This window comes from Carcharhinus amblyrhynchos, chromosome 14, assembly GCF_965287045.1.
Source record: "Carcharhinus amblyrhynchos chromosome 14, sCarAmb.v2.hapA, whole genome shotgun sequence".
Classification (NCBI taxonomy): domain Eukaryota; kingdom Metazoa; phylum Chordata; class Chondrichthyes; order Carcharhiniformes; family Carcharhinidae; genus Carcharhinus; species Carcharhinus amblyrhynchos.
The window spans coordinates 13592128-13618442 of record NC_137337.1 but is presented as its reverse complement, the minus strand read 5'-3'; the positions used below and the strand labels follow the sequence as shown (position 1 = coordinate 13618442).

Below are 26315 nucleotides of genomic sequence, written 5' to 3'. Positions count from 1 at the left end.
AGGCCATTCAGCCCATCAAGTCTGTAACGACTCTCACTCAGAGCATCTTACCAGACCCCATCCTCGTAAACGCATGTACTTACTCCGCCAATTCCCCTAACCTATATATCTTGGAATACTAAGGGGCAATTTAGCATGGCCAATCCACCTAACTTGCACATCTTTGGACTGTGGGAGAAAACTGGAGCATCCAGAGGAAACTCAGGCAGACACGGGAAGAACCTGGTAAGATGCTTTTTTTGGAGAGCTGGTGCAGACACATTGGAACGAGTGCCTTTTTTTGCATTGTAAGTGTTCTATCTCCAATAAACTCCATGAGCATATTCTGGAATTGCATTTATATAGTGCCTTTAACATAATAAAACGTGCTTCACAATTGGAAAAGCACAGTTAAGTTGCTTAACAGAAATCCGCTCTGCAAATCTCTTCTGGAAGCTTTGCGAGGTATTTGATTTAGTGTCAATGAAACCAACTGAACAGGGATAGTTTGATAAATAATATTATTTAATTATCTCAGGAGCATCCAATGCATTTTATTTGAATGTCATAAAAAAAAGCAAGCTATGCCCTTTTTGAAGAAAGGCATATACCATTTTGCATCAGCTAAACGGAGTCCGCCTTTAGTTCAACTGGAACCAAACTGGTCTCTTGTCTCTCCACCAACCATAAAACAAGCAGTGGTTGCAATGCAATATGACAATCACTGTAAATCTACACAGCAGATCCAAAAGATACAAAAGTTCTATGGCCACGTACCAACTGACTCAAGATCAGCTTTTTCCCTGCTGCCATTAGACTTTCGAATGGACTTAACTCTCATTAAGTTGATCTTTCTCTACACCCTAGCTATGACTGTAACACTACATTCTGCACTGTCTCCTTTCCTTCTCAATGAATGGTATGCTTTGTCTGTACAGTAAGAAATCTCACAACACCAGGTTCCTCCTGCTCCTATTTCTTATGTTCTTATGTTCTTATGTAAATCCAATGGGTTTATTTGGGACTCCATCAGATGAGCCAGGTGAAGGGGTAGCGCTCTGAAAGCACATGATTCCAACTAAACCTGTTGAACTTTAACCTGGTATTGTGAGACTTCTTACTGTGCCCACCCCAGTTCAATGCCGGCATCTCCACATCTTGTCTGTATAGTGTGCAAGAAACAATACTTTTCACTGTACACCAATAGATGCGACAATAATAAATCAAATCATGTCAGTGCTAGGTTCTGATATTATATACAGCAAGTCATCTCACAACACCAGGTTAAAATCCAACAGATTTATTTGGTAGCACTATCCAACACTGGCAACTCCACATCATGATATTATATACAGCAGTAACATTAATTTGCCTTTAATGGAAAAACTGTATGAAAAGTTATTGGCAAACCTTTAACTTTTTTTGTTGGCAGAGGGAGAGGAAAGTGGAAAAAGGGAAAGATTTTCCTCTGTTCATGAAAATGGTGCCCTTTAAATTCAGTCTGTCCCATATAGAAACAGATTGGGCTAGAGAGAGAGACACCAGTGTCATGCCTGCACCCAACTTCAAGCCAATGAACATTTTATTTGTCTAAACACTGACCTTACAGTCTCTGGGTCAGGTTCTTTGTTTATCCCCAGGCTGAATAAGAATCTTGTTTGGAGTGTGCTAATCGGAGTGGTATTTAAACAGCATGCCAAGTCCGTCACACACAAAGATAACTCTGATCTTTCTGTTTGATGTTTGCTATCAAACGGAAAAGGTTTGTAACAAGCTAGCAATCTCATGTTTCATAGAATTTCATAAAATCCCTACTGTGCAGAAGGCGGCCATTCAGCCCATTGAGCCTGCACCAACAACAGTCCCACCAGGGCTCTATCCCCACAACCCCATGTATTTACCCTTCTAATTGCCCCGACACTAAGGGGCAATTTAACATGGCCAATCCACTTAACCCGCACATCTTTGGGACTGTGGGAGGAAACCAGAGCAAACTCGTACAAACACAGGGAGAACATTCAAATTCTGCACAGCCAATGGTCCACGCTGAGATTCAAACCCAGGTCCCTGGCGCTGTGAGGCAGCAATGCTAACCATTGTGCCACCGTGCCACCCCATGTAGGATCAATGAACGCCTTTCAGGTAGAAAGGAAGTTGTTTTCAACAACTCATCATCTTTAACATAGAAAAGTGACCCTGGCTATTCCCCAATTTCAGACATTGGAAATGAAATCACTTCATGTGTCCAGGGCCATTCTGCTGCATAACTAGCCACTTGGTTCGCGTGCTAAAGTTGAAAATACATTAACATTAAAGCAATCTGGCCAGTAGCAGACACAAGAGGGTGGAATTTTATGGGTAGGGTTTTCCAGTCCCAATGAAGTCAATGGACGCTTGAGTGGCCCATCGCATTCTACACGCTCCCCGCCCCCCCCACCAACTATGGTCAGGAGATAAAATTCCGCCCACTCTTCTTCCTCAACTGGATGCACACAACATGACTTGACATTTGGAAACCAATAATAAGAAAAACAGAACAATACACGTGTATTTATATCCCACACTTCAACCAATAAAGTGCTTGAGAAATGTTGCCATGATTCTAATGTGGGAAATATTGCAGCCAGTTTGAGCACAGCAAGATCCAACAAATTACTAGGAGGCATAGGTTTAAGGTGCGAAGGGCAAGTTTTAAAAGAGATGTCTGAGGCAGATTTTTTATACAGAGAATGGTGGGTGCCTGGAACTCGTTGCCGGGGGAGGTCTTGGAAGCGGATACAGTAGTGACTTTTAAGGGGCATCTTGACAAGTACATGAATGAGATGGGAATAGAGGGATATGGTCTCCGGAAGCATAGGGGGTTTCAGTTAAATCGGGCAGCATGACCGGTGCAGGCTTGGAGGGCCAAAGGGCCTGTTCCTGTGCTGTAATTTTCTTTGTTCTTTGTAAACAATAAGGCGATCATGACCAAATGTACTGTTTGAATTACATTGCTGCAGAGATAAGTATTGATCAGGGCACCAGGGAGAATTCCTTTGCCAGTCTCCAATTTAGTGCGATGGAATGAGTAATGCCCACCTGAGGGGCAGGCATGGTCTCTCCTGATACCTTCGACAATGCTGTACTTGCACATCAGTGAGGATTTCGCATTCAAAAGTCTGGAACAGGATCTGAACCCACAGGTTTCTGACCCGCAGAGAATGGAGCATAACCTTTTTACAGCATTATAAACCCACATAGAAATGTCACTATGGCAAAACTGTTAGGTTAAAGCTTTGGGACGTGCTGTTCCCAAGTTTGTCAAGCAAATGTGGGCAATCACTCCAGAGCATTTGTACTTTATTTGCATTTCAGGGGGAGGCGAGGGCTTAGTAGTATTACCACTAGACTATTAATTCAGAAATTCACCCACTGTTCTGGGTTAAAACCAAAATACTGCGGATGTTGCAATCTGAAACAAAAACAGAAAATGCTGAAAAATCTCAGCAGGTCTGACAGCACCTGTGAGGAGAGAATAGAGCCAACGTTTCGAGTCTGGATAACCCTTCGTCACAGCTAATGTTCTGGGGACTCGGGTTCTGTGCTGTTACCAGGTTCAGTCAAGCAAATGTGTGTAGCTAATCCACAGCATTTGAACTTTTTTGAGGTGGGAGTCTAGTGGTATCATCACTGGATCATTAATTCAGAAATTCAGCTGATGTTCCAGGGGTTCGAATCCCGCCACGGCAGACGGTGGAATTTGAATTCGATAAAAAAAAATCTGAAATTAAGAATCAATTGATGACCATGAAAGCTTTGTCGATGGTTGGAAAAACCCATCTGGTTCACTAATGCCCTTTAGGGAAGGAAATCTGTCATCTTTACCTGATCTGGTCTACATATGATTCCAGAGCCACAGCATTGTGGTTGATTCTCAATTGCCCTCTGAAATGGCCTAGCAAGCCATTCAGTTCAAGGGCAACTAGGGATGGACAATAAATGCTGGCCAGCCAGCAGTGCTCATATCCCAGGAACGAATAAAAAGAGTCCCCATATTATGTTTATGGGTGGCGCAGTAGTACCGTGATTAGCGCTGTTGCCTCACAGCGCCAGGGACCCGAGTTCGATTACCAGTTTGGGTCACTATCTGTGTGGAGTTTGCACTTTCTCCCCATGTCTGCGTGGGTTTCCTCCAGGTGCTTCAGTTTCCTCCCACAGTCCAGAGATGTGGAGATTAGGTGGACTGGCCATGCTGAATTGCCCTTTAGTGTCAGGGGGACTAGCTAAGATAAATATGTGGGGTTATGGCGATAGGGTCTGGGTGGGATCATGGTCGGTGCAGACGCGATGGGCCGAATGACCTCCTTCTGCACTGTAGAAATTCTATGATATTTTAGAGGTAGCTTTCCTGAGGCAGGAATCAAACATTCAGCATTATTTATTACATCTTGCAATTTCTGTGTTTCTCTTCTGACTCTCTCCCAGGCCCAGTTAACACTGGTAACTCACTGAACAGGGAACTATTTCAGGAGCCCAGTGCACTTAATCACTTGCAGATAAAGCCATTAACATAATTATGTCTGCATAAAGCATGTGATTAATATATAAAATGTAATTTGATATATGCAATATAATAGACCATTCCATTTTTTAAAAAAAAAATGTTAAAATGCAATTCGCAAGCTCTCTTCAGTTTGTATTATTCAATGAAATTTGTCACTGGCACCCACACATCAATCTAGTTTTTAACTGCTTGGAGGTTGTAGCAGGAGCTCAAATAGGACCACTGGGGAGATGTTAGATGCACAAAAGAAATCAGACTTGTCAATGCTGCTGACATGTGAGTTATGATAGCTAAACAGTCCCTATAGTGCCGTGTATTTGCTGAGTATTTCCAGCATTTTCTGTCCTTATCTTTATCGTGCAGTGCTGTTCTCAAATCCGTCACCAGAGGCTTTAGATGGGGAGGGGAGACGGGGGAGCGGGATGTTATACTGCATTTAGGTGAACACTCTTGATGCTGAACTGGATATAGCGCAGGACAAAACATTCCAGTCACATTTTCAGATATAAGTCGGAGGCCCCACTATAAAGATTTAGGTGGGGAACAGAGAGAGGAGAGATCTTTTTTAAAAACCAGCGCTGCTTTCAATTTGGTCAGAGTCTGCTGCTCCTGTGTGGAAAATGTGGAAACAATATTCTAATATTCTGCAGATGCACTTTAACATCTAAAAGACACCAGGTACACTATGAAGCTCTTTGAATATTGACCCCACCCCTCTCTCTTTGACGTTGACACAGCTGAACATCGTGGGTGGGATTTTCCAGCTGCACTCCTCCCCCACCCCCACTGCACTCCTCCCCCACCCCTGCCCCCAGCCAGAAATTCCCACCCGAGGTCAATGGACCATTGCACGGTCTTCCCAATTTTCTGTCCTGCCCACTATGATTCCTGTGGTGGGCGGGATGAGAAAATTCTGCCTCTTGGGTGGGATTTTCCAGCTGCTCCCTCTGGTAGGATCCCCCGCCAACGTCAACCTCCCATCCTCACCTCGTCGCAGGTTCCTCAGCAGTGGAGGGTGCGAGCAACAGGGAACCCCATCACTGGCGGCAGGACTGGGAAATCCTGCACATCGAATCCCTACAGTGCAGAAGGAGGCTATTCAGCCCACAATCCCACCCAGCTCACATATTTATCCTGTTAATCCCTTGACACGAGTGTCAATTTAGCAAGGTCAATCAACCTAACCCACACATCTTTGGACTGTGGGAGGAAACCGGAGCGCCTGGAGGAAAACCACGCACTGATGGGGAAACTCCACACAGACAGTGACCCGAGGCCAGGAATTGAACCCAGGTTCCTGGCACTGTGAGGCAGCAGTGCTGACCACTGCGCCATCCTTGTTTTCAAATCCCTCCATGGTCTTGTCCCTCCCTATCTCCCTGTAATCTCCTCCAACCTCACAACCCTCAGAGATATCTGTGATCCTCTGATTCTGATCTCTTATAAATTCCCAATTAGAATCCATGGAATCCTACAGTGCAGGAGGAGGTAAATTTCCCCATCGGGTCTGCACTAATTGAACCTTACAATTCGGTTTTTGAGCCACAAAAAGAGAAACACACATTTAACTAGCGCCTTTCACAACTCCAAGACCTTACAGCCAAATGAAATACTTCTGACAGTGTGGTAATGGACAAAATGTGACAGTCAATATGCACACAGCAAGCTCCTACACACAACAATGTGATGAATGAACAGATCATCTGCTTTTTTTAATGCTAGAATTTGGCCAGAAGATGGTAAATAACTCTCCTGCTCTCTTTTGAGAGCGTGCCATGGGATCTCTCGCATTCAGACAAAAGGGCTTTGGTTGAACATCTCAGCTGAAAGACCGCAGCTCCGACAACAGGGCAGTACTCCCTCGACCCTGCACCGGAGTGGCTGCCCTAGAGTTTTATGCACAAGTCTTGGAGTGGCCCCAACTATCTGACTCGGGATTCAAGAGCGCTACCAACTGAGCTACAGCTGACACAAATCTGTTCCACTGGCAGTTCGATATCTTTGAACGTTGTGGCTTTGGGAAGAACCTTTCTCTTTTGAACCTTTGGTGAAAAAAAAGAGGGCTATTGGCATCGGCGACCTGAAATACATCGAGGTGAAACGGAACAAAAAGACAAGTTAGTGGGAACAGTCTGGCGCCCACATCCATGATTCAAAGTAAAAGGCAAAAAAAAGGGAAGCTGGGACACCCCTCGCGCAGGCTGTTTATTAGCGTCTGCATCTCCAAACAGTCACTGTATAGCTTGCCAATACTCATTATGGAAAGCTGCTCATCAGCCCACACAGTGTAATCTCTCAAGTGACCTGAAGAGGCGGGGGTAGGGAGAAAGTGAGAGAGATGGGAATGTGAGAGGTACCACACACACACACACACACACGCACACTAGAATGTTTCAGGCCTGCTGGAAAATGTTTAGCATTAGCATTCCCTCTGAAGTGCAACCCCTCCACTATACACATTAGAACTGGGCATTTCTCACTCAGCGCGCTCACTCAGAAAATCCATCAGTCTTTATTACCTGCACTTTGAGTCGTAGGAAAGGCTCCCACCGTGGAGAGTCTAATACGTTTTAATGAGGTGGATTTATTACCAGGCTAGCTGCTGCTAGTGACACAGTGGTTAGCACTGCTGCCTTACATCTCCAGGGACCTGGGTTCGATTCCCGGCTTGGGTCACTGATTATGCACATTTGCCCTATGTCTGCGTGGGTTTCCTCCGGTTTCCTCCCATAGTCCAAATGACGTGCTGGTTAAATGCATTGGCCACGCTAAATTGTCCCTCAGCGTACCCGAACAAGTGCCAGAATGTGGCGACTTGGGGATTTTCACAGTAACTTCATTGCAGTGTTAATGCAAGCCTACTTGCGACACTAATAAATAAAACTTTAGCTCGACAACTCCAGTTTTGCTGTTGAAAGGCCGTATTACAGCTTCCCCAATCCAGTCAGTCCGCAAGCCTTCAACCCTGGAAGTCTCCAAACACCTGCTGAGATGGAAGCACAGTTAACATGAGAGAGCGGAGCGTGGGTCTACAAATTCTGTCCCACCGACTCTGAATGAATGTGTGCCTAATCCAAGCATAGAATTACAATGTCCCTGATCACTTCCCGTTCCGCCTCCCATTGTACAGATTCCCTGACCCTTGCCTAGCACTCTAATGGATTATGCAGATCCAAATAGGAACGTTTCTCCATTCACATCTGCCCAGCTCAGCAAACTGAATGATACTTCATTAACATCTGCCACGATATTGATGTTCAGCAGTTGTTTTTGTACTGTTACTGAATATCATTCCCCACCCCCCCCACCTTGCCCCTTCATTACCCCACAGCCCATATCCTGCTAGCCAACTTTATCACTGCACAAAACTGTTGCTTTTCTAACTAGTGCTCACCTCAATGGCTCACTGAAGTTATTCATGTGCAAACCACAACAATGAATATCAGCGGGTGGTTCAACAGTAGGAGGTGGGGGGCTGTGGAGTCAAATCTAATTCCCACCAATACCTGCAGATAAGAAATCATTCAATAACACCCAAGAACCTCGGCCAATCTTCCCTTCCCTAATCTGGGGATAAAGTAAATTGTTAATTATAGTTTTCTTTTCCAGTCCTTGTGCTATCAACTTGTCTCAAATAACAAACAAAAGTATCAGCTCCGGTTAAACCCATTACCCAGGTTATAATGTGCACCAAAGCAACCTTTATCTTCCCGCCAGATGGATAAGTGTGTGGATCTGTTGTCCCAGACCTCCTCTCAAACCTACCGCAGAGGCCCAAATCTTTCACTGCTGCTTCTCCGAGGCTCAAAACATGATCAAAGAGCCACAAAGGACACTGCCTCACTCCCCCAAAACAGGGCAGCAGGTGATGTTAGATATCACTCACTGCCATCTCGCAAACCAACCCACTGACTATTGGGACAATAGCACACAAGCATTCAAAGCTTAATTTGTTACGTTAGCACAAATCCATATTCAAGTTTAAACAGTTCTCCGTTGATTGTCAGGGCGGGTATGTAAAAGACAATGTGTCACTTTTACATTGCGTGAGTTGATGAGTTGCTTCCCATAATGAATATTGGCAAGCTATACAGTGACTGCTTTGAGATGCAGGTGCTAAATAAATAGCCTGTGATAGGGGTGTCCAAGCTCCTTTTTGGTTGTCTGTGAATCATGACTGTGGGCACTAGCATGTCACAGTAAGAAGTCTCACAACATCAGGTTAAAGTCTAACAGGTTCATTTGTAGCAAAAGCCACGGTAGTCATGACGTGGAGATGCAGGCATTGGACTGGGGTAAACTGAGTGAGTTGGACTGGGGTAAACGCAGTAAGAAGTCTTACTTACTCCAGTCCAACGCTGGCATCTCCACATCACGACGAGCATGTCACACATGAGCTTATACCTATGTTCCATTTCATCCATGTGTATTTCATTTTGCTGATATTAACAGGCCACTTAAAGTTTATTTATTAGTGTCACAAGTAGGCTTACATTAACACTGCAATGAAGCTACTGTGAAAATCTTCTAGTCGCCACACTTTGGCGGATACACTGAGGGAGAATTTAGCTTGGCCAATGCACCTAACCAGCATGTCTCTCGGACTGTGGAAGGAAACCGGAGCACCCGGAGGAAACCCACACAGACACAGGGAGAACGTGCAAACTCTGTACAGACAGTGATCCGAGCTGGGAATCGAACCCAGGTCCCTGGCGCTGTGAGGCAGCAGTGCTAACCACTGTGCCCACTACACTGCCCTACTAATTTTTCACTACAGTGGCAAGTGGGATGTGGTTCAAGGCAGAATTTTTGGGAAGGTTAAACTGAAAAGTGGCCGGGCTAAGTTGGGGCATATTCACAAGCTGCCAACATCGTCTGGGGTCATGTGGGTTGCTGTTACTCATGAACTGCATCACAGCTTCAGGCAATGTCTCATGGAGAAAAGTGTGTGTGTGTATATGTGTGTGTGTGTGTGTGTGTGTGTGTGTGTGTGGAGGTGTGGAAGGGGGCAAAGGAGTTTGGATTTTTTAGAAAAATGATCCGTTGTAAAGAGCTTTGATCGCAGAGTTACATTCGTAGCTCAGATCCACAATAAGTACAGATAATGCCAAGTGACCCTTGGTACCGCTATACCAATACGTTCAATGGGGCTGGATACGCTCAGGAGGTCGCTGTCTGTGGACTTTAAACTACTTGGGACGTCTCTGGTTGGAGCATTTTGTAAATCACTGCGTTGCAGCTGCTATGCAACAGCCAATGGCAATAAAGATAGCGTTTACTACAGGAGATAACACACACCCACACACAGAGAGATTGATTGCTGCAAACCTACCTCCCTCTGCTTTCTCTCTGTCCAAAGATTCTCTGCTTCGACACCATTCAACCACCAGGCTCCAGAGGCCCAGTCAGCTGGAATCCAATTACCAAGACAAAAGGGGCGATGTGACAAGCAGTCCCTTTCCCCTGGCTGACCCTTCCTGCCCCCCAGACCTCAAAACAACTGTCACGCTCTCTTCAGTGTCTTTTGTTGCGTTCCTTTGAAAAGACGCAGGGCAAACAAAAGGAGACGCATTCATGACCCTAAATGAATGGAGATTTCAGCGACATAAAAAAGGGGGGGAAAAGCAGCCTGACAATGGGGAAAGGTATCCTCTTTTTCTGGAACTAGTTTCAACTGGAAACAGTTTACCACAGCAGAAACTGAACATCACCCTCGCACAGATTTCTCAATTAGTAAGTGTTTTCCCACTAACCCACACCATCGCACCCTTCTCTGCTCCTTTCATTAAAAAGCCCATTGTGTTCCAGAAGACAACATAATGCAAGAGTACAAATGGGTACAATGGATATGCATTCCATTAGTGCTTCACCTGCAGAGAGAGAGAGGCAGATAGAGAGAAAGATCATTATCTCACACTGAAGAAACAGCTCATCCCATCAGCAAGTCACCATAAATCGGAAAATTGTCAGTGAGAACACACTGGAAATGTGAAGCAGTGTGGAAAATAAAAAAAAAGGACCCCTGATGTGTGCAGGAAAACATTTGCAATGGCCTAGGGCTGTAATGAGTATTTGATGAGGGCAACTTGAGCCCATTGCGCCTTCTGAAATTCTGCAGGAGAAAAAGCATTGCAAATTTACTGCGCTTCTCTAAAAACATTTACCCATTGGAGGCAATTCTTTTCTGTAAAAGCAAACCCAATCCTAAATCGTATTCAGACTTCCTTACTCCAACTTCAGCCACGGTTCGGTGGCTAGCCCTTGCCAATGCCGTAGGTTCAAGTCATCTCCTTTCCTTCTCTATGAGCGGTATGTTTTGTCTGTATAGCGCGCAAGGAACAATACTTTTCACTGTACACTAATACATGTGACAATAATAAATCAAATCAAATTCCAGGCTGACGCATTACTGTGGTACTGAGGGAATGCGGCACTGTCAGAGGTGCCATGTTTCACTGGGATGCGAAACTGAGGCTCCGTCTGCCTTCTCACCCAGGTGTATATGATCTTATTACACTGTTTCTGGGAGCTTGGGTGATCTCCCCAGTATCCTTGCCAATATTAAACCGCTCACCAATGTCACTGAAATAAGTCAGTTGATCATTATATTACTGTCTATGAGACCTGGCTGCGTGCGACTTAGCTATCCCAATACACATTTCAAAGTAGCTCATTGGCTGTGAAGTGCTTTGCGAACCCGTAAAGTTGAGAAAGGCGCTATATAAATGCAAGCTCTTTCCTTCAATATTTTTCAATTTGCCTCCTCCGTGCCACACACTTCAATATACCAAACCTCTGCTATCTATATCGCTTTTGCTATCACTTACCACTTCTGATGAACTATGTTGGTTTTCCAGCCTCCCCAATATTGAAAATGATTAGTGTGTTTACATCCTTTAATTGGATCTCCACAAATCCATCCAGCCTCACTACTAACCCCATGCCCAACCCCATCAACCGCTCCATCTCCTCTCCCCATCACTGGCAGCATGAATCAGTTACCAAAAAGTTCTGATTGCTCCATGAACTTCCTGCAAAATTAACCCCAACTCTTTTTGACTTGTTCTGACTGCAGCCTTTCTTTCTACTTTCCTCTCCTTTCCACACTCATTAACACTCTTCCAGTCACGCAGATATCCCATTCTCCGGAAGTCCCCTTTCTCTCACCTCATGAGACAGTGGCACAGTGCTTAGCACTGCTGCCTCACAGTGCCAGGGACCCAGGTTCGATTCCCGGCTCAGGTCGCTGCCTGTGCTGAGTCTGCACATTCTCCCCGTGTCTGCGTGGGTTTCCTCTGGATGCTCCAGTTTGCTTCCACAGTCCAAAAATTGTGCTGGTTAGATGTGTTGGCCACGCTAAATGCTCCCTCAGCATACCCAAGCAGGCACCAGAGTGTGGCAACTAGGGGATTTTCACAGTAATTCATGGCTTGGCCTCCATTTTGTGGATTATGTCAAGTATCTCAGGTTCTTTTCTCTGGGCTAAAAGGACTTTACATTTTCCTGTTACAAGCATTCTATAGTGAGGCCAGGACCCTCCTCCTTTGGTGATAGCAGGCTGATACCATTGTGATCCCAACCACTCATGTTGTTGCAACAGTTACCACAAGCCAGCTGCCGTGTCCCTTATATTATTCAAAGAACAAAGAACAATACAGCACAGGAAACAGGCCCTTCGGCCCTCCAAGCCTGCGCTGCTCATTGGACCAACTAGACCATTCTTCTGTATCCCTCCATTCCCAGTCTGTGACTATCCAGACAAGTCTTAAACGATCCCAGCATGTCTGCCTCCACCACCCTGCTTGGCAGTGCATTCCAGGCCCCCACCACCCTCTGTGTAAAATACGTCCCTCTGATATCTGAGTTAAACTTCGCTCCCCCCTCACCTTGAACCTGTGACCCCTCGTGTTTGTCACCTCCAACCTGGGAAAAAGCTTCCCACTGTTCATCCTATCCATACCCCTCATCATTTTATACATCTCTATTAGGTCTCCCCTCATTCTCCATCTTTCCAGGGAGAACAACCCCAGTTTACCCAATCTCTCCTCATAGCTAAGACCCACCATACCAGGCAACATCCTGGTAAACCTTCTCTGCTCTCTCTCCAAAGCCTCCACGTCCTTCTGGTAGTGCAGCGACCAAAACTGGACGCAGTACTCCAACTGTGGCCTATATATAAGCTGTAACATCAGACGCCAATTTTTATACTCTATACCCTGTCCTGTAAAGGCAAATATGCCATATGCCTTCTTCACCACCTTCTTCAAATAGTTTAACCTAGAACCTGTAATGTTGATGTGTCTGCTGAATATATAACTGGCTACGTTGACTGGATTTGACCAGCATTACAGCGTGCAGCCTGTTAACTGCGATTGTAATGCTACACTCGAGAATCCCCAGCAACTAAATCCACTCCTCACATTTACACTGCACCCTTTAAAGTAAATCAGGTCAGAATGAACAGCCATTCTGCACGCGGGAATATAGACAGTTTCACAAATTCAATTATTAGGTTACTCCTCCAGGCAAAAGAAATTCTAGTAAAGGCTTGTACAGTATATCAGTGGCTATTGATCAACAGCATATGTCTGTATTCAGTTTGCATCAACAAGGTGTGCTACAGCTAGATTGAATTTCATAATCACACGCCTTGAATTTAAACCGAAGCCAATCTTCAGAAAAGGAACAACCCTTGCTTTGTGCAATTAGAATTTCAGATGTTTGTTTTTAAAGGACTCTTCCGACACGGGAGGGCAGAGGATAATGGGACATGCGGGGATTAGATTAGTGGCAGCAATCTCTCCTTCCAGTTTGACGCTGTTCTTAACAAACAATACTTAACTCAAAGGATTTGGGAGGGGAGACTTGCAGAGGTTCCCAGCGACAAAATAAAACCTGGAGCCAACTGGAAAGCACCGGGATGAAATGCTTCCCACGACCCGCACCACTGCCCTCTCCCAGCCCCCTCCACCTCTTCACGTGAGTCCAGGAGGTTAAAATGTGTTACTTATAAGGACATTTACTCTCTCAATGACATGATCTCCATCCCAGCCAAGAACCAGTCCGGCTCCCTCTTGTAAGTGTGGAATATGTCAGTGCCCGCAACATCAACCAGGAATGTATTCCAGAGGTTCAATGCTCTTCAGGAAAATATCCACAATTTCCGATCTATTCCTATTCTTCATCATTCTTCAGGGATAGCAATGGTTAACACTGCTGCCTCACAGCGCCATGGACCCGGTTTGATAGCCTTGGGTGACTATCTGTTTGGAGTTTGCACATTCTCCCCGTGTCTGCATGGGTTTCCTCCGGGTGCTCCAGTTTCCTCTCACATTTCAAAGATGTGCTGGTTAGGTTTATTGTCTACGCTAAATCATCCCTTAGTGTTGGTTGGGGGGTGGGGGGGGGGGGTGGGGAGGGGAAACTAGGAAGGTAAATACGTGAGTTTACAGGGAGAAGGCAGGATTATCATCAGTGCAGGCTCGATGGGCCAAATGGCCTCCTTCTGCACTGCAGGGATTCTATGGATTGGGGATTCAACAGATTGGGGTGGATCATGAGATTATAGAATCACAGAATCCCTACAGTGCAGAAGGAGGCCATTTGGCCCATCGAGCCTGCATGGGGGGGAGCAATCACTGAATAGCAATCGAAAAATCCAACTTTCTCCCTAACCTAATTGCATAAGAGCTCAATGTTAGTACAGACTTTGCCAATGTGACCACAGAACAGATTGTTCAAGGCTAGATTCTCATTTGGCACGTGCAACTCAGCCAACTCCTGAATAAATGCAGAGACAATCCTCTTTTGTGAAGTCTTTAATCTACCTTTTCGAATGTTTCTATTCTCTTGGGTATGTAAACAAATGAGCCTTTGTCTATAGAATACTGATTTAAGAGATTCATCCTTGGCACAACAGGGATTTGGACACGCTGCCGGTTAGCGCCTATCTGTTTGGAAGGTGTTAGTGCCTATCTGCCAGTATCGTAAAAGGTGAACACAGTTCACTTTAGCAAATAATTAATTTGATCAGTGCTGGTGAAACTCCCGCTTTAGACGCAGAGATAGGCATCCAATAACATCATCTAAACAATGCCACTGCCTGACAACTGTAATGTTCAAAGCTTCCTCAAAAGGCTTCCACAGACTTTGTATCATGCCTTCAGTGGCACAACACGCAAGGGATGCCCAGGTGATCAAAACCTGGCATTGCCTCACTGACTACGCAGACAAGATGCCACCATTTATGCAGAACTTGACAAGTCTGCCTGATGATGGCCACAGGGAATGATCTCCTGTGTCTGGATCAACAGGGAAGGGATGCAATGCTGTGCCATCTGCAAAATGGACAAATGCAGCAATTGCGTATCATAGAGCGAGCACATGTAGTGATATTGATAGCAGAGATCGTGGCCCGAGTTTTCCAGTCTCGCACGCCCTGCCACTGCTGCCAGCGAGAAGAATGAAATTTGGTGGCCTCCATTCACAGCAGCGAGACTGGAGAATCCGGGCAGCAGTTGAGGGTGGAGAATCCCGGCTCATGTGTGGGGAATCCTGCGTATATTCACTTCCCGAAGCCCCATCTCCAAGCACTGTCCTGAAGATTCGTGCCTGCAGCTTGGACTTCTTTACCCCTTCAAGTTTGCCAGTCTTTTCTTGGTCTTTTCTGCTGCTTCAGCTCTGCTGAAGGTTGTTAAAGTGTCCCACTATAATGACAGCAACACAGGAGGAGCAGCAGGCCATTTGCATCCTACAATGCAGCAGGAGCCGTTCAGTTCATCAAGTCTGCGCTGACTCTCTCTCCTTATCCCTGTAACCCCAGATATTTACCCGAACCTACAAATCTTTGAACACTAAGGGGCAATTTTAGCATGGCCAATCAACCTAACCCATACATCTTTGGACACAGGTTGGGGGGGGGGGGGGGGTGGGGCTGCAATTTAGCATGGCCAGTCCACCTAATCTGCACATCTTTGGACTGTGGGAGGAATCCAGAGCACCCAGAAGAAATCCATGTAGACTCGGAGAGAACTTGCAAACTCCACACAGTCACCCAAGGCTGGGACTGAACCAGGGTCCCTGGCACCGTGAGGCAGCAGTGCTAACCACTTTGCCACCGTGCCGCCCTTCAATTGTCTCCATTCCTTTAAATTTCAATTACTTGCCAATTTCCACTCCCACTGCACCCTCCCAAATGAAACCTGTAACTATGGATGAATATAACACACTTCCATCTGAGTCTGTTTTAAGTCTGCCAATTTCCACTCTGGTGGACTAGGACACCATGTAAGTACCTTTGGCCCAGCTTATGCTAGCACTTCGAGATGAATAACATTTCATAAAAGTTAAATGTTAATCATGTGAAAAAAAGAAAGGACTGACTTTGTCATGTCATCCTTCTCACAATTAAAATGGGAAAGACAAGTCCACAACTAGTAATTAAATGTGGCTCTTTTCTTGACCATACCAGCTATCATGTTCCACACCACAATAGTGTATGTTTTATATGGTTAAGGATATACAATTAAAAGCTTTACTAATCCACTCCACCTTCAAGCCAAGTGTAACCTACGTGCAATCTCCTGCCAACTAAGTGTAAAGTACAATATAATAAAGCACAGTATAATAAATAGTGGGTTATCTCAGAAAACCCTAGCATTAAATTACAGTTTCCATAGTGCTTCACTAAAGATTAAGAACAATCGCCTGGTTAAAGTTCAGCCCTGGCTGGTATGATCTTCCCTTCCAGTTTGTAAAGTTGCAACATACAACCATTATTCCGAGAAAAAAAAAGCTACCTAGTGGTGGCCAAACGTGACGAATAGTTTGCTTGTAGTCACCGTCTTGGTGCACATAGAAACAAGCTGGGGCATGAGACTGAACAATGGCTGGAACCAGTGGCACAGCTCCCAACCACAGTACACACCTTGAGGAAAGATGGAGAGGAACTTCAAAAATAAACACAACAAAAAGTAGTTGCTGATTCAATGGCAGTTCAGATAGGAACTTCAGAACAGCAGGAAGTGTAGCAAGGCCCGAGTGAGAGAGGAAAATCATGTTTGTTGTCTGATTGACAATCTGAGCCAAGCAGAGCTTTCTCCACACCCATTCTCTCAAATCCATCCATCCATAGGAGATAGTAGCATAGTAATAATGTTACTGGGCTAGTATTCCAGAGGCCTGGGCAAATAAACATCAGTTCAGCTCCCACCATTGCAGCTGATGATACATAAAATCTAGAATAAGATGCTAACAATGACCACAAAAACGACAGGATTGTCATAAAAATTCATCGAGTTCACTCACATCTTCTGCCATCCTTACCTGCTCTGACCTATGTGGGACTGGTGTCTCACAGTAACATGGTTAACTCTCAACTGCCCGCTAAACCGGCCTGCAAAATAACTCAATTGCATTCAAGAAGGAAGTTCTCCAATACCTTCACAAGGGCAATCAGAGGTGGACAATAAATGCTGGCTCTACCTACACCACATAGACTGCAGGGGTTCAAGAAGACAACACACCACCACCTTTGAGGGCAATACAAGATGGGTAAATGCTGGTCTAGCCAGCAACACCTGTAAACGGATAATAAAAAAGTTTCCCACAGTACCGCTTATCAAGAATTCAGTGAGTTAATGTAGGGCAGGGAATTTATATTTTAGTGACTTCAAAAGTTCAAAAGATAGGGGAGTGGTACCCGGTGAATTGCTACTTTAAAGAGGCAGCACAGAGACAATGGATCAAATGTCTCCTTCTGTGCAGTAACTGTGCTGTGATTCTGTGACATAAACACATCAGAAGGTTTTACACTGAGAATTGAGAATACTTAGATAAGACTTTGAAATTCAACATTCATCAATGAGGTAAGCAAATGAGTCAGGAAATGCCACCGTAACAGTGAAAAGGGTTAAATAGGCTGTGCATACCTGCTGCAGGTGCATTGAGGTAATTTGAACAGGTGAACAGATACAATGTAGGTCACTTGCTTATCACCTGAATTCTAGCTCTAAACCTGACTGACTGCATTCTCCCTTTAATATATCCCTTCCAGTTAATAAATGACACTATTTGTAAAACATACCAGTTACAGGAAATGAATGTATTATCATTTTGAACAGTAGTTCCCCCTAAACTTCTCAGTCACAAGACTTCCCCACCCATCCTAGACCCAAGTACAAAGGACAGCAGGGACAAGTTGGGCCGAAGGACCTGTTTCCACACTGTAAACTCTATAACAAGATTGACTGAAATCAACTTTCATTTCTTAAAATCCATGCAAGCAACTAAATACAAAAAAACCTGATACATTAACGATCACTTTTCAAAGGAAAATTAATCCTAATATCTTTCTCTCCTGCATCTAAATTTTCTTTATCCTTCCTCCTTAGCTCACCTTTGCTTTCTTCTGTCTTCCCCACTTTATCTCTTCCGCATCACACAACATCCCCCCCACCCTGCCCCCCCAGCTATATTTTCTTTAATTTGTTTATGGGATGTGAGTGTTTCTGGTAGCAAGCACCTTCTCAAACATGTGATTTCACCACCTAAAGACACAGGCACAGATCAATGGCAGTAGACCACCTGTGAGTTCCCCTTCAAGCCACACACTATCCTGACTTGGAACTGTATCATCACTCCTTCACTGTCACTGGGTCAAAGCTGCCTCCCTGACAGCACTGTAGGTGTACCGACACCAAAGGGACTGCAGTGATTCATGAAAGCAACTCACCACCACCTTCCAGAGGGCAAGCAGGGATGGACAATAGATGTTCACCATTTCTGCCACTCTCACATCCCATGAACAAATAAAATGAGACAGAATTTTTTGTTTCCCTCAAGCACGAAGAGCTGGTGAAGACCAATTCCACATGACCAAACCCATCGATTCCCAATCCTCCAAGAAATCGTCCACACATACACAACCCCCCACCCACTGTGCATACTTTCTTCCACCTTCTTCCATGGGAAAATATACAAAAGACTGAGGTCATGTATCAACCATCTCAAGAACAGCTTCTTCCCTGCTGCCGTCAGACTTTTGAATGGACCTACCTTGCATTAAGCCGATTTTTCTCTCTTCATCCTAGCGATGACTGTAACACTACATTCTGCACTCTCTCCTTTCCTTCTCTCCTATATACTCTATGAACAGTATGCTTTGTCGGCATAGCGCGCAAGGAACAGGATTGTTCACTGTACACTAATACACGTGACATTAATAAATCAAATCCAATCAGGTTAGTATGCCCGAGCTCACTTTCTTAAGTACTACCAGCTGTACAGCTCACTCCTCCTTCTCCTCAAAAGTCACCTTCCCAACAGCACAGTGATCCTGAGGTCATCGACAAATCCAGCTGCTATCCCACCCAGGTCAGATCAAGCATCACATTGTGTATTATCTGTCAACTTGTATGGGTCTAATACGGTAAGTAAATGTAACTGCTGTGTTGATGCAAATCACAACAAGCAGTAGATTCTGGACTGTTAAGTCAACAGTGCAAATCCACCACAGGCCACCCCCACCGAGCTTTGGTCTGATGCCAGTGGTTTTGTTCATTTCAATGTAACACTGTAAACTCAAGCACAATAGCCCTTGTTAATCTGCAGTCCGGAAAATGCTGTGCAGAAGTAACAGGGTATTAAAAAAAAGGAAGAAAAATGGTATGTCGCAGCAGGTTAATGAAGTTGAGGCTACATCAAGCATAACTTGGAAATGACCCATCCTTTCTGAGGACGACCATAGCTGTGAAGCTCGATGTATTCCTTTTCCCAGTACACTGGTACTTCAGTATGCCCAATGTAATCCTGGGATAAGCAGGACAGATTAGAGGAAACTGGCTGATAAGATCACAGCGAAGCCTTTTGGCTCGGATAACGGTTCCAAGAATAAAATGGCAAGTGTGATTAAACACCATTATCTACATATCTAACAGTGACGAGATCATCAGAAAATGAATAATCATGTTGTTTCATCCCTGCTTTCAACTGCCACAGAAATAAAAACCATAGACGTTAGCATCAGTTTTAAATAAATAAGTCAATCAGCTCCGAGTTTTGATGAAAAGATTCCATGTTTACAACATCCAAACACAACAATTAATTATTTCATTTATTATCATCAAAAGTAGGCTTACATTAACAATGCAATGAAGTTACTGTGAGAATTCCATAGTCGCCACACTCCAGCACCTGTTTGGGCGAACTGAGAGAGAATCTGGTATGGCCAATGCACCTAACCAGTACATCTTTCGGACTGTGGGAGAAAAACGGTGCATCTAACGGAAACCCATGCAGACACAGGGAGAATAAGCAGACTCTACACAGACCGTGATGTAAGTCGGGAATTGAACCTGAGTCCCTAGAACTGTGAGGCAGCAATGCCAACCACTGTGCCACCCAATTAATCAATTATTCTTATTATACAATTAATCAATTGTATTCTTGTTGCTCATTTAAATAGGGGCGTAAGAAATATAGTGGAACAAGTTACTGATATTCGACCCTTGCCGAACAGAAATTCCAAGTGCTGACTGTGATTTCTCTCTCTCACTTTTTCCACACCAGAGCCACAATATCTAAAAGCTGAAGTGAAATTGATGGTACACAGAACCCCCACCTATACAATCTGCTCTCGAAGGCAGTCATCTTTGATATCCTAACTCACACTAAGGCCTGTGCCTGCTGAGCTACACTGCTTCCCAGCTTGACAATACCTCGAATCAAAAGATTCTTAGCCATGGCCTCACCCTTCCAAATTTCTGTAAACCCCTCCAGCCCTACAACCTTCCAAGAGTACTGTGCTCCTCCGATTCGGACCTCTCCAATTTTAATCATTTCACTAATGCCGGCTGTTTCGGATACAGAATTTTCTCCCAAGCTTCTCTTTCCTGCTTTAAGACATTTCTTCAAACCTAACTCCTTAACCTTTCGGTCAGCTGAACTAAAATCTCCTTAAAAGGCGCATGGTGTATAGTTTTGGCACCTTAAGGTACTATGAAACACCCGAGGCTTTTTTGCTATGTTAAAAAGGTGCTATATAAATGCAAGTTGTTCTCTGGTGAACAGTAGAAAAACGCTAACTGTCTGCTCTCCTCGGTCTCTCTTTTTACACAGCTGGAGGGAAACACAGACTTAAAAAAAAACAGCAAAAAATTAATTCAGCTTTTGTCCAAAAGGTTTAAAGATTCAAAAAAAAAACTTGGCTGCAGAACAGAGACTAATTCTTCCTTTTCCCATGCAGGTTTGCAGAGGTTACAAGTAGTTTTCATCAGTGTCCAGCTTCTCGGACCAGCACAGGTCAGGGATCAAAACCGGTACATCTTGGCTTGTATGAATGAGCATCGCAGCAGGTAATGCACCAGTTCACTCAGTCACCAGGAAGCCTTTTTTTAAATGAAAACTGGTTTCTTTCTGTGAGGGCTATTGGCTAAGTCAGCAATAGCACTTTTGCACTGAGTCACAAGGTTCAAGTCCCACTTGAGAGGAAAAAAAATCAAGGCCAATATCCCAGCGCAGTACCTAGGAGTTCTGCTCTGCTGGAATTGCCATTTTTCACACCAGACAATGAATCTGCTTTCTCAGATGCACAAGATCTGTGGCACTATTTTGAAGAGCAGGGACATTATCTCCTGTGTCTTAGCCAATATTTACCCCTCAGTCATATCATACACAGCCACTCCTTATTATCAGGTCATTGTCAAATTGCTAACTGGTTGTCCCGCTTTCTACACCCCAACAGTGACTACACTTCATTAGATACTTCAGTTCATCACGCCCAATCAGCCGTGCATCCACTAACTCCATCGACACTTCCCGCTACCTCGGAAAAGCAGCCAGCACAATCAAAGGACCCCACGCATCTCGGACACACCCTCTTCCACCTTCTTCTGTCAGGAAAAATATACAAAAGTCTGAAAACATGTACCATCCAACTCAAGAATTGCATCATCCCTGCTGCCATCAGGCTTTTGAATGGACCTACCTTATATTAAAGTACAAAGAAAATTACAGCACAGGAACAGGGCCTTCAGCCCTCCAAGTTTACACTGACCAACCAAAGCAGATTTTTCTCTACACCCTACCTGTAGCAGCAACATACATTCTGCACCCTATCTTTTTCCTTCTCCCCTGTGTACTAGGGTGGTATAGCACATAGAAACAATACTTTTCACTGTATCCTCATACTTGTGACAATAAATCAAACCAAATCATTGGTTGCAAAGCACTTTGAGATGTCCAATGGTTGTGAAACGCACTGTAGAAATGCAAGTCTTTCTTTTATTCCCCTCTGTCGTTAAAGAGCGGATCTGGCAAACTATCCTGACATTGTTCAAATGGGTCAGTCAATATTGCAATGTGATAACGCTGCGTGCATCAGTGTGCCCGGCAAGGCAGAGACCATCACAGTGAAAACACAGCAGTTTGTAATTATGCTACAGCCAGCATTCTCCAAAACAAGATGCAAACTAGCATACTAATTAGTCAGGTATGATATTGTGTATATGTTGAATGCAACGCAGTCAATTTTCCAATGATTCCAATACCAAAGGCTGTACCCTAGTAAAGAAACTAAGGTTGTGTGTGACACCCCTTAGGATATGTCACAACCCAGTTGTTCAACAGAATAGGGGCAGGAGTTGAACATACTAGCATGCTCCACCATTCAATACAATCATGACTAATCATTGACCTTAACGCGATTTTCCTACCTACTCCCCATATCCTTCAATTCCTTGAGGAGTCACTTTGATGAGAGGTCATTGACCTGACATGTTAACTCGGTTTCTCGCTTCACAGATGCTCCCAGACCTGCCGACTATTCCCAGCAATTTTTCTCTTTTTTTTAAAAAATAAGGAATGGTTTCTGATTCCTTGTGGAGATTAAATCACAAATGCTGTTTCTGAAATTGAACTTGTGAAGAAATTCTCACACTGGGTGCTTTATTACTGAGTGTGGGCACGGGGAATAATCCATCCAACATTAAGCGGAGTAATACCATTGATTAGGAATCCTGCATTTTACGAGGACATTTTGGCTCATTTGACGTGGAAAAGAAATGCAAAACCATCAAATAAAAAGAAATGGATTGGATTCCTGTTTCACTCCAGATGCCAAAATGTCTAAGATGTCTTTCCAGAATCTGAAGTGGCTTTACATGTTATACAGCTGCCTCAATGTGTGCTGCACTTGCACAGTGAAATAACTGAACGTGGGTCCAAAGTCCCTCTTAACACAACAGGAGAGATTGCTGTGTTTCTCTATGTTCATTAATAGCAGCATGTGAATCTCGGCACATGCCACGACCAGGAATGCTATTTTGCATGCTTGTGGTAAATAAAGTTTGAAAAACAAAGGTGGATTTAGGAGGTTATGGGGAAAAAATGCCACAACAATATCTAGTATCCTATTCCTGGTCTACTAATAAGCACATACTCAAAACAGTCATTGTCAAGCAGTCAGAGGAAGGAAATGCTTCAGAAATCAAATGCAATTTTCGAAACAGCTTCTTCTAAAGGGCAATGGTGGCAAGGTGATTAGCACTGCTGTCTCACAGTGCCAGGGACCTGGGTTCAACTCCCGGTTTGAGTCAATGTCTGTGTGGAGTTTGCTAGTTCTCCCCGTGTCTGAATGGGTTTCCTCTGGGTGCTCCGGTTTCTTCCCACAGTCCAAAGATGTGCGGGTTAGGTGGTCTGGCCATGCTAAATTGCCCCTTAGTGTCAGGGGGACCGGCTAGGGCTGATGCATGACAAGGTGAGTGAGCACAGAACTCCAGTAAGACCCTGTCCAGACCCTGGGGGAACATGGTGGCACAGTGATTAGCACTACTGCCTTACAGCACCAGGGACTCGGTTTGATTCCTGGCTTAGGTCTTTGTGAAGTTTGCACATACTCCCCATGTCTGTGTAGGTTTCCTCTGGGTGCTCCGGTTTCCACAGTCTGAAAGACATGTCGGTTAGGTTCATTGGCCAACCTAAATTCTCCCTCAATGTATCCGAACAGGTGCTGGAATGTGGTGACTAGGGGAATTTCACAGTAATGTTGCAGTGTTAACGTAAGCCTACTCATGACACATAAGTAAACTTGAAGTTCACAGTTCTTGAGCTTTTTTTCCTACCATTTATTTTTGACAATGTGTGTGAGCACAAAACTCCAGCAAGACCCTGCCCAGACCCTGGGGTGACATGGTGGCACAATGATTAGCGCTGCTGCCTCAGAGCGCCAAGGACCCGGGTTCGATTCCCAGCTTGGGTCACTGTCTGCGTGGAGTCTGCATATTCTCCCTGTGTCTGCTTGGGTTTCCTCCGAGTGCTCCGGTTTCCTCCCACACGTGCTTGGTTAGGTGCATTGGCCATGCTAAATTCTCTCTCAGTGTACCCAAACAGGCGCTGGAGTGTGGCGACCAGGGAAATTTCACAGTAACTTCATAGAACATTACAGCGCAGTACAGGCCCTTCGGCCCTCGATGTTGCGCCAACCAGTGGAACCAATCTAATGATCCTATAACCCAAACTATTCCAATATTATGCATATGTCAATCCAATAACCATTTGAATGCCCTTAAAGTTGGCGAGTCCACTATAGCTGCAGGCAGGGCATTCCACACTCTTACTACCCTCTGAGTAAAGAACCTACCTCTGACATCCGTCCTATAATTACCACCCCTTAATTTAAAGCTATGTCCCCTCGTGTTAGCCATCACTATCGGAGGAAAAAGGCTCTCACTGTCCACCCTATCTAACCCTCTGATCATCTTGTATGCCTCAATTAGATCACCTCTTAACCTTCTTCTCTCTAACAAAAATAACCTCAAGTCCCTCAGCCTTTCCTCATAAGACCTTCCCACCATACCAGGCAACATCCTGGTAAACCTCCTCCTCTGCACCCTTTCCTTTAAAACCCTCTGAGTAAAGAACCAACCTCTGCTTATCACCCCTTGCGGTGTTAATGTAAACCTTAGTTGGGACACTAGTAAATTAACTTTAGAAAGGTGTTAAGGGTACTCACCATTCAGCCCATTGGGGATGCTCCTGTGGTGATGGTGGTGGGGAGGGGGTGCTGACAGGTCGTCAGTGGACCTCTTGCTGGGGGCCCCCTTGTCCCCGGCTTTGTGGGGGTGGGGGTGGTGGTGGTCAGGGCTGCCCGCGCTGCCAGTGCTGGAGGTGCTGCTGCCGTCGCCCACGTCCCGGGTGCCGGTGCCCCCGTTCAGGTTGTTGAGGCTGTCGATGGAGCTGCGGCTGCCGGCCTCGGTGCGCTCCTCGTCCAGCATCAGGGCGATCTCCTTGAGCTCCAGGTTCTCCCGGAGCAGAGCCTCCTGCCTGGCCTCCAGCTCCCGCAGCCGGTGCTGCTGGGCGGCCACCTCCTTCCACACGGCGTTGGCGGTGAAGCGGCCGAAGCGCTGCCACTCCCGGGACAGCTTCTTGCCTTTCTGCCGGTCATCGTCCAGGAAGCAGCACAGCTCCCGCAGCTCCTGGTTGTCGTCCTGCAGCCGCTGGTTGATGTCCTTCAAGCCCCGGATCTCGTGGAGGTGAAGCTGGAGGCGCCGGTTCACGTCCTTGATCAGATTGCCGTGTTCCAGCATCAGGCTCACCCTCTCCGCCTCCGTCTTCCTCAGCCTCTTAACCAGCTCCCCTTTGCCCCACTTCACCAACTCCTCATCAGCTATCTTACTCAGATCCTCCCTGGATCCGTCTGGGGAGTTCTTGGCCATCTCCCCAACTCTTTTTAAATTGGCTTTTGAGAAGCTTTTTTCCAAACCCCTTCCTGACAAATCGCCTCTTTCACCACCTCATGTTGCAACAGGACCAACTCATGTTGACCCTGAGAAATTGCCTTGAAACCTCACGTCCCAGTACTTTGGACACTCACTCCACTGGCTGTTTTTTTTTATTTATAGGGGTTGAGATCTCAGCCCAAGTGTGTCTGCAACAACAAGGCTCCGAGTGGCATGCAAAAAAAAAAGGATCCGGATTGAGAAAGTAAAGGCAAAAAAAAACTCCAATAAATGGGTTGGAGTCTCTCTCGATGTATTTTTTTTTCCCCTCTTGTTAAATTCCTCGCCGGCTGAGATTTCCGGGCTGTCAGCTGTTGGGTGGTTTAAAATAAACCGGTTCGCGATCACTCCGATTTTGAAATGAGAGCAGAGGCGATCAGTGCCTTCCCTCTGGGCAGCAGGAGGAGAGAAATCCAATGGAAACACGGACGGGAATGTAACCCACTGGTGATGTGCCCCCTCCGGGCAGCCCCAAAGAAAACCCAGGTTCACTCCATCTCCCGCTGCAGGCTACAGACTTCAGCGTCCAGGCAATTGCAAAGTGCAACTGACTTACTCAAAATCGATACTGGTTAACAAAGAACTTTGGCTTCTCTTTCACACACACTCTCTCTCTCTCTCTCTCCTCCCCAGGAGAGGATTTGAAGCTCTCACCCAATGATGGTGCAAGTTATTCCACAGGCTCTGGCAGCGAGATCCAATCAAAGTGAAAGCAAACAGAATTAAAAGCAGGTAGAGAGATTTGTATGGAGGCACCGTCATACACAGGGCTAGTCTCTCTCTACACACACACAGGCTACGCTTTATCACGTGTGGGTGGGAGCTTACACCAAATTGTATCACTTATCCCCTATTAACCATTTCACAACCCCAGTTACCTGTAAGCAGATATCATATTCCAGTCAATCGTTTTAGATTTAAATCCCTCCCTCTCCACCCGGCCTGGGAGAGTGACAGAAGCAGACTCAATTGTAACTTGCAGAAGGAAGTGTCTGGCCAAAGGCGAGCAAATGAGGCGG

General features: G+C 45.3%; 1 protein-coding gene across 5 annotated transcripts in view; it reads right to left on the bottom strand.

The window, feature by feature from the left end:
- Window positions 1–26076, bottom strand: part of ccdc85ca (coiled-coil domain containing 85C, a) — a 216484-nt gene extending 190408 nt beyond the window's left edge. For all 5 annotated transcript variants that reach the window (XM_080202321.1, XM_080202323.1, XM_080202322.1 and 2 more), the window contains exon 1: window positions 24531–26076. In XM_080202321.1, coding sequence (XP_080058447.1) covers window positions 24531–25233 — 703 coding nt within the window. In that variant the 5' untranslated portion in view covers window positions 25234–26076. The remainder of the gene's footprint in view (window positions 1–24530) is intronic.
- Between the last annotated feature and the right edge of the window lie 239 nt (window positions 26077–26315).